Here is a 7,942-nt window from a genome sequence, read left to right as displayed (position 1 = left end):
CCATGAAGTGAATAAAGTTTGTGTTGAATGGCTTGAGAAGTCAAGCTCAGTATGATTGTATTTATAGTTGTTTACAGAGTCCTAGATGGTTGCAATATCAAAACTGAATTCAACTCTATCATAACAAATAATATTCTAGAATTCAAAATACAAGATAAGAAGGATGAGATAAGGAACAGCTTCAATTTGAATTTGAATCATTTGAATGATATGGTTTATCACTTCTGAGTTCTGAAGACGAGGTTATTTCGAGCTTCCCAGATTTTCCAGCAAAGAAGGATACGGTTCTCAGTACTGGATTTTTTAGTTTCCTTCCTGAACCAGGGAAGCAACCAATCTTCAAAAGAGTGAAAATCATGTGTCAGAACCTTTTAAATTCCAAACATGCATAGCAAAGGGGCAGGAGAAGAAAATATGGTTTATATCTTCCACCGCAGAATTGCAGAGAGCACAATTAGGCAATATCATTAGAATAACGAGCAATTCTTGCCCTTGTTTTCAGTCTTTCCCTAGCTAAAAGCCAAGCAAAGATCTTGGCTTTAGGGGGAATGTTCAACTTCCAAACAAAATTCATAACTTTCTTAATTGATTGATCAGTAGTAGAATGACACTGCAACCAAGTAGCAGATTTAATAGAGAATCTGGCATTAGCTGCAGTCCCTCAAACAAACTTGTCCATAATATCAGTCGAAGGAAGTGGAATTCCAATAATAGCATTCACAGTGTCATGATCAAGGACAGTGGATAACTTAATAACATTCCAGCAGCCATTGGCTATAATCACTTTTTTAAGAAACAATTTTTTTTTTTTTTTGATGAAGAAACAAAACAAGAAAACAGACTACAAAGAGAGACTGCGGACAACACCCTTGCCAAGCTGATCCAGAAAGAATGCTTGGGACACAGAGGGGCAAGCAATGATGCCAAATAGCAGAAAAACGGTCTCCAAGGTCGAAATTTGCAATGCTCTGCCACGAAGTTAGCTTCTCTGAAGATATGTATGAAGCGGATAGAAGAACAGGAAGATATGATGGTGATGAAGTGAGAGTTTATCCCTCACTTTTTGAAGAAACATTTGGCATCGAGTAAATTGATATTTTCATAAAAAATGGATAAAACCTCAATTTTATACGCCACCAATATCTACTATCCATTCAGGCTCACAGGCTCACAGCTGCCAACAACTTTGCATTGACTAGAGAGTGAACAAGCTTGGTCTTGCACCGGTGCTTCTCATGACAGACGGCAAAAGCATAGAGTTCTTCAGAGATGAAGAAATATATTTGGGCAACTACACTTGAATTAAACAATTTCTTTTTCTGGTCAAAAAACAATATCGTCATCGTATACGTCCTTTTCAATCTCATGACACTTGATTTTCTCCAAGTGCTGCAGATGAGGAAACAATTCCTTCAACCTCGGCAAGTCAATGTCCAACTCTGCCAGGTACTTGAGACGCAAGTTTTCAACCATCCATCTATCACTCTTTCCATGATCCAAGCTAACAAGTTTCCCACCCTTTATATACAGCTTCTTTAAATTTTTGAGCTGGCTCGGATTCAACCACTGTGGTACACGTTCAATAGGGATGCCTTGAAGATCCAATTTTTCTAAATCTGGTGGAAATGAAAATTTCAAGGATTCCTCAATGATTTTTTCTTTTAACAAGTTTCTCACTACTCCCCACGATATTTTGAGGCGGCGAAGAGACAACATTTCCTCCAACTTCTTGAACTCCCCTTCTTGAACTACAGCTTCATTACCCATGTGTATACTGAGCCGCTTGAGATTCGTCAACTTGGCAAGATCACCGAGTCTGCAGGGAGTTTTTTGGGAAGATCCTATGAGAAAACCTTTGAGCACTTGCAGGGAAGAGAGTTTCTCAATCCCTTTCGGCATGCCTTCTAGCAAGTAACACTCTGATAAATCCAAATGTGTGAGTTTTCTCAATGATGAGATATCCGAAGGCAATGTCTCTAAGTTGTGACATGCTCTCAGATCCAGAATTTGAAGGCTGACAAGATTAAGGATAGAAGGAGAGAGTTGAGAAACTCTTGATATTCCTCGAAGGCTAAGATATTTTAAGTGCTTCTGACTCCCCAATCCTTTTAGAGATGTTTCATCTTCCACTTCAATGTGATAATTAGCCGAGCTTTGCCACCGTCCAAGCTGAAGAACCTTAACCTTCTTCAATTTATTAAGCCATTCTTTTTTCATACCGAGATACTGCTCACTTACATTGAAGAGTGTCAACAAATCATCCACTTTCGGACCATCATTTCCCTGAGGAATTGGGTTACCAAACACTAAGCATACATGCCTACAAGATGAATCATAAGATGGCATCCTTGACCAGCTTGAATCAAAGTGGAAAAGCTTAGCCTCGCTGGCCAAGGAGATCAGCATGCGACGAATCCAAGGGTGAATTGTACAACTATTCACTAGAACTGTACTGGATGATGATGCCTTCAAATGTGGTTGAACATTCAAGCCCTTTCTCATCACAAGATTTTGAAAGATCTCTTCACCTACCTCTTCTGCTGTCTTCTGTTGGGTACTTCTGATGAAGCCCTCACCAATCCACCAGTAAATTAACGGCCTCTTCTTTACCACAGCACCCTCTGGGAAGACAGAGAAAGAGAGCAAGCACAACTTCAATTCTAAGCTCTCAAGATTTTCATACGTCCTCCGCATATTGGTCATAGCGGAACTGTCATGAAACCTATCCTGCAGACCCAGCTGTGACCACTCTTCCGACATTTTTTTGGCTGAATACAACTGAAAAACCGGAATCCATTTCGCCTGAGGCTCTGGAATGGGATCAGGGCGAAGCATTGGCTTCCCTAGATGCATCAAGTCTTTTATCTGTTTGACATCTTTATCCATGAAATTTAGTGCTTCGTTGATTGCCTCAACCGTGCTGTAAGTAGTCTTAGCTTCCACTATAATCTTGCCAAGGCGGCGTTCTAAGGAAGTGAATTGCCTCAACAGAGTTTGATCCAAAAGCTTGACTTTGGGTAGCAAACCATCATTGATCACTTCATCAAGCTGCTCTTTAATATTTTCAAAGCGTAGAACTGCTTCACCCTCTGTTCCTGCTACAGCCTTGGCTTTGCTCAGAAGTTCCAGCAACTTGGGCAGGAATTTCTCTGGATTTATGGATGTCATCATTTTAACATACAATTACTGAAAATGTGTAGTAGACTGAGCTCTGGAGCTAAAGATCACTTTCCTGCGAAAGAATAAACACCAAAATCATTAACTTTGTTCCTTCTAATTGCAACACAAATTATGCAAAGTTTTTAAACAAAAGAAATTAAGGTCCCGTTTTCGTAGCTGACTAGCTGAGAAAGAAGTATATGCAATAGATCTGCAGTCTTTATTAGAATAAGATGTTGAGTTGTTGGAATGAAAACAAACATGGCCGCAACCGCAAAGCGTCAGTCTCCTTCTCGTTTGTCGATCTGAGTTCTCAACTCTGATGAGTCTCTTCTGTTTTGCTTTTTTTTTTTTTTGTCAACCTCTGCGTTGCTCTTTGATCCCTTTTAATCCTAGGTTGGAAATTTTTCCATACACAACAACTCAGCAAGTATTTGAAAACAAACATTTCTACACAACAACTCAGCAAGTATTTGAAAACAAACATTTCTTAAACAAGTCAACCAGGCCAAATTTCAAGTATCAAAAATTTTAATAAAAGATTTTCAATATTCACAATGAATCTTAATCCCTACAAAACTGTTTTTGAATCTGGAACCAAACAGGGCGTGTCACTCGATGTTTTGGTACTACATATGAAATCAACTCAGTTAAGCTAATTGTTCATAGACCAGTACGAACCAAAGGAAAGGGAAAGGATACCAAGAACAAACCTCCACTTTAAAATTCCTGAATCCTGAATCCTGACTGATTGGAATGCACAGTCCCTCCTGATTGAATATCTCGAGTCCTGACTGATAATGCACAGTCCCTCCTGATTTCTCTAATGATTTTCAATTCCTAAAAATTGGCCCTGCTCAGATCTCTTTATGCGTAAGAATACTCTTTTATCTTTTCCTTTTCTTGTTGGCGAGCCAAGCTCTTTTGGCTGCTTTTTGACAGGGCCAGATTCTCTTGGTTTGTTCCGGAGCCTATTGGGTCCACCGCGGCCCAGGCCCATTTCCAATCACATTAGCACAGGAGCCATTGTTCCTATTCACAACAATATTCCCCTCATCAGCATCAACTCCATGGGACACTGGTTCTGGATTTATATGATTATCAATATAAGACAATCACGATCGAGAAGACCATACACCAGTTTCTATTGGATCGAGTAGTTATTTCACATCCTTTGCGAATGTAGAACGCGTTCTAGAATCCAAAAAAGGAATCAGTCACGATAATGAGTAAATATTTGGATTAAGAAAGGGGAAGGCTAATGTCCGAATCAATCCTTATTTGCTGCTGCCAATATCACCGGAGAGTCTTCAGTACACGGCCGTGGATGTACACGGCCCATGTGCTGGGCACGTGATACCAAAATTGATGGACGGCGTTAGTGAATAGGGTTAGTGAAGAAGAAAAACGTGGAAGACCAAAAACTGAGAAGGCAGTAAAACAAACAAAGTTTTAGTGTTTTACCGTAATGTTCCTCCATAGTCCACACACCTTCGGATTCGATCTGGACCCTCTCTCTCCAAGAACAACAGTCATTCGCCTTCGACTGATAGACTCAACTGGGGAGGAAGGGGATTTGGGAGGAATTCAAAAGTTTAGCATTTTCATTCATGAGCCAAAAAGGCTGATTTGCTACAGCTTTTAACAAAGATCAGAAATTGACTCCTGCTTACAAAAAGACAATTGACTAGGACCACGTTCCATGTCAACTGGGCCATCAGGCCTTTTGGGCTAACCCCATACATACTTCTATTACTACTAGAAATAAGCATTACTGGTTTAAGGGTTAGGGATGACCCTATCAAGTTCCCTCCCTTAAGACACAGCCTGTCCTCAGGTGCAGAAGGAAGGAAAGCGTGCCTTGATCAGGTGTGCTTCCTCCCAAGTAGCATCCTCCACAGGTAGACCAACCCACTGGATGAGCCATTTAGTGACCGAGCGCTTCTTCTTCTTGCAGACCATCATGTCGAGCACTTTCAAAGGTTGCCAAACCAAGTCACCCTTGCTGTCGAAGTGGGGAAGTGTGGAGGAGAGAGGGATATCGGTGCCAACACGTTTCTTCAAGAGTGATACATGAAAAACTGGATGAATCTTGGAATGAGGAGGGAGAAGCAACCGGTAGGCTACCTTGCCTATTTTTGTCTGAACCTTGAATGGCCCGTAATAACGGGGAGAGAGTTTATGAGATGGCCGTTTGACTAAGGATTGCTGACGATAAGGATGTAATTTTAGGAACACCCAATCGCCAACTTGGAATTCCCTTTCAGACCGGTTGGCATCCGCGTGTTGCTTCATTCTGTTCTGGGCCTGGGACATATGCGATTTGAGCAATTGAAGCAAAGCATTGCGATCCTGTAAAGTACGGTCAACAGAATGGACGGCCGTGGAACCCGGGATATACATCGACACAGATGGAGGAGGAGTGCCATAAACTGCCTGAAAAGGGGACATTTTGATGGTGGAGTGGTAGGTAGTGTTATACCACCACTCTGCCCAATGAAGTAACTCAGCCCAAGAGGAAGGCTTGTCCGCGACGAAACACCGCAGATAGTGCTCCAATGACCGGTTCACGACCTCGGTTTGGCCATCCGATTGTGGATGGTATGCTGAGCTCCGGCATAGATTGGTACCCTGCAACTTGAAAAATGCGACCCAAAAATTACTCATGAAAACCGGATCACGATCACTTACAATTGACTTGGGCATTCCGTGGAGACGGAAAATTTCTTTCAAGAAGGTCTCGGCAATCTGGGTGGCACTATAAGGGTGTGAAATGGCCACAAAGTGTCCCTGTTTTGACAAGCGATCCACAACCACAAGAATCGCATTCTTCCCGTTGGACGGTGGCAAGCCATCGATGAAATCCATTGAAATATCAAACCAAATATGCTCCGGAATGGGAAGGGGTTGGAGCAGCCCGGGTGGGTGAATGGTCTCGTAAGTTTGGCGCTGACATTGGTCACAAGCTGCAATGAAGGCCTTGATTTCTTTCCTCATACCTGGACAAGCAAAATTTCGAGCGAGGCGGAGGTAGGTGCGCAAATAGCCGAAATGGCCAGCTGTGAGAGAGGAGTGGAATTCCAGTAGAAGTTTAGAGCGCCACTCGGATGTGGCCGGGACAAAGATCTTATCTTTATACCGCAGCTGCTGGTTGTGCAGAGTAAAACCCTTCTTGGTTGGCTGGCCTTGGTGCAATTGGGAGATGATGGACTGAGCTTCCGGGTCGCGCTCACAAGCGTGACGAATTTGATCCAGGCTATCAAAAATCGGGGCAGAAACCGCCTGAAAGGAGCAGAGTTCATGGCGCCGGGAGAGGAGATCTGGCACGGTATTAGACTTCCCTGCGCGGTACTCAATGGTATAATTGTAGCCCATGAGCTTGGCCAACCACTTTTGTTGAGAAGGGGTGGAAATCCTTTGGTCCAACAGGTGTCTGAGAGTTTGGTGATCGGTGATGATGGTGAATGGGTTGCCTAGTAAGTAAGGACGCCACTTCTCGATGGCGAAGAGAACTGCCAACATCTCTTTATCATACACCGATAGAGCCTGGTTCCGAGGTGAAAGCGCCTTGCTGAGAAAGGCGATGGGATGACGATGCTGCGACAAGACGGCTCCGATGCCTAGGCCACTCGCATCGGTCTCGACCACAAATGGTTGTGAAAAATCCGGTAGTGCTAGGACTGGAGCGGACATCAAGGCCAGTTTCAAGGTTGCAAAGGCGGATTCAGAAGATGGGGACCAGATGAAGCTATCGTGCTTGAGGAGATCGGTGAGGGGTTTGGCCAAGATGCCGTAATGGTGGATAAACCGACGGTAGTATCCAGTAAGCCCTAAGAAGCCGCGCAATGCCTTAAGTGTTTTGGGCTTGGGCCACTCCTTAATTGCTTGCACTTTATCAGGGTCCACGGAAACCCCTTGTGATGAGATGATATGGCCCAAGTAGTGCACAGTAGGCTGATCAAATGAGCATTTGGGTAATTTGGCTTTCAAATGATTAGCTCGCAGGAGGCTAAGAACCTCGTGGAGATCCTGTAAATGGGATTTGAAATCCCTGCTATACACCAAAATATCATCGAAGAAAACCAAAACACATTTACGAAGTAATGGTTTAAAAACTTGGTTCATCAAGGCTTGAAAAGTAGAAGGAGCATTTGTGAAGTCGAAGGGCATTACCACAAATTCGAAGTGTCCTTCGTGTGTGCGAAATGCCGTCTTGGGAATGTCTTCCTCACACATCCGAATTTGATGGTAACCGGATCTCAAATCGAGCTTGGAAAAATGGGTAGCGCCATGGAGTTCATCGAGAAGCTCATCGACTACCGGAATAGGAAAGCGATCTTTGATTGTAACCGCGTTCAATGCCTGGTAGTCCACACAAAACCGCCATGTGCCCTCCTTTTTCTTCACCAAGAGAACCGGGGATGAAAAAGGGCTACAACTAGGCCGGATGATGCCTTGTGCTAGCATTTCTGCCACTTGTGCCTCCAATTCAGCTTTTTGGGAATGGGGATACCGGTATGGTCGCACATTGACCGGGTTGGTGTTTGGGTTGAGGTTGATGTGGTGGTCAATGGGTCTGGGGGGTGGAAGGCCCGAGAGGGGGTCAAAGATATCAGAGTATTGGGCTAGTAAGGATTTAATTTCTGGTGAATGGTTGTCATGGGTATTGGGCTTGGGAATTAGGGGAGATTGGGCCAAGGGATCCCACTGATCCGACGGTAGTAGGGCAAGGACTTCGGTGGAGGGCAGAGATTGAGGTGGGTGAGTAATCCCCTGGAGAATA

The 7,942-nt window shown here is 43.6% G+C and overlaps 1 protein-coding gene across 2 annotated transcripts; it reads right to left on the bottom strand.

Moving 5' to 3' along the window:
- Window positions 1-235: 235 nt before the first annotated feature.
- Window positions 236-4,098, bottom strand: LOC133738475 (disease resistance RPP13-like protein 4). 2 transcript variants are annotated; one of them, XM_062166040.1, is made up of 3 exons: window positions 3,873-4,098; window positions 3,421-3,551; window positions 236-3,232 (listed from the first exon to the last, which is right to left on the bottom strand). In XM_062166040.1, exon 3 carries the CDS (start codon window positions 3,169-3,171, stop codon window positions 1,324-1,326), a length of 1,848 nt encoding a protein of 615 aa, XP_062022024.1. In that variant the 5' UTR covers window positions 3,172-3,232; window positions 3,421-3,551; window positions 3,873-4,098; the 3' UTR covers window positions 236-1,323. The 2 variants fall into 2 exon arrangements, with proteins under 2 accessions (XP_062022024.1, XP_062022018.1); XM_062166034.1 differs by lacking the exon at window positions 3,421-3,551 and having other exon boundaries at window positions 237-3,232; window positions 3,873-4,097.
- Between the last annotated feature and the right edge of the window lie 3,844 nt (window positions 4,099-7,942).

Source organism: Rosa rugosa, chromosome 1, assembly GCF_958449725.1.
Source record: "Rosa rugosa chromosome 1, drRosRugo1.1, whole genome shotgun sequence".
Lineage (NCBI taxonomy): Eukaryota > Viridiplantae > Streptophyta > Magnoliopsida > Rosales > Rosaceae > Rosa > Rosa rugosa.
Note: the sequence above shows the minus strand (reverse complement) of the source record. Positions and strands in the feature narration are given on the sequence as shown.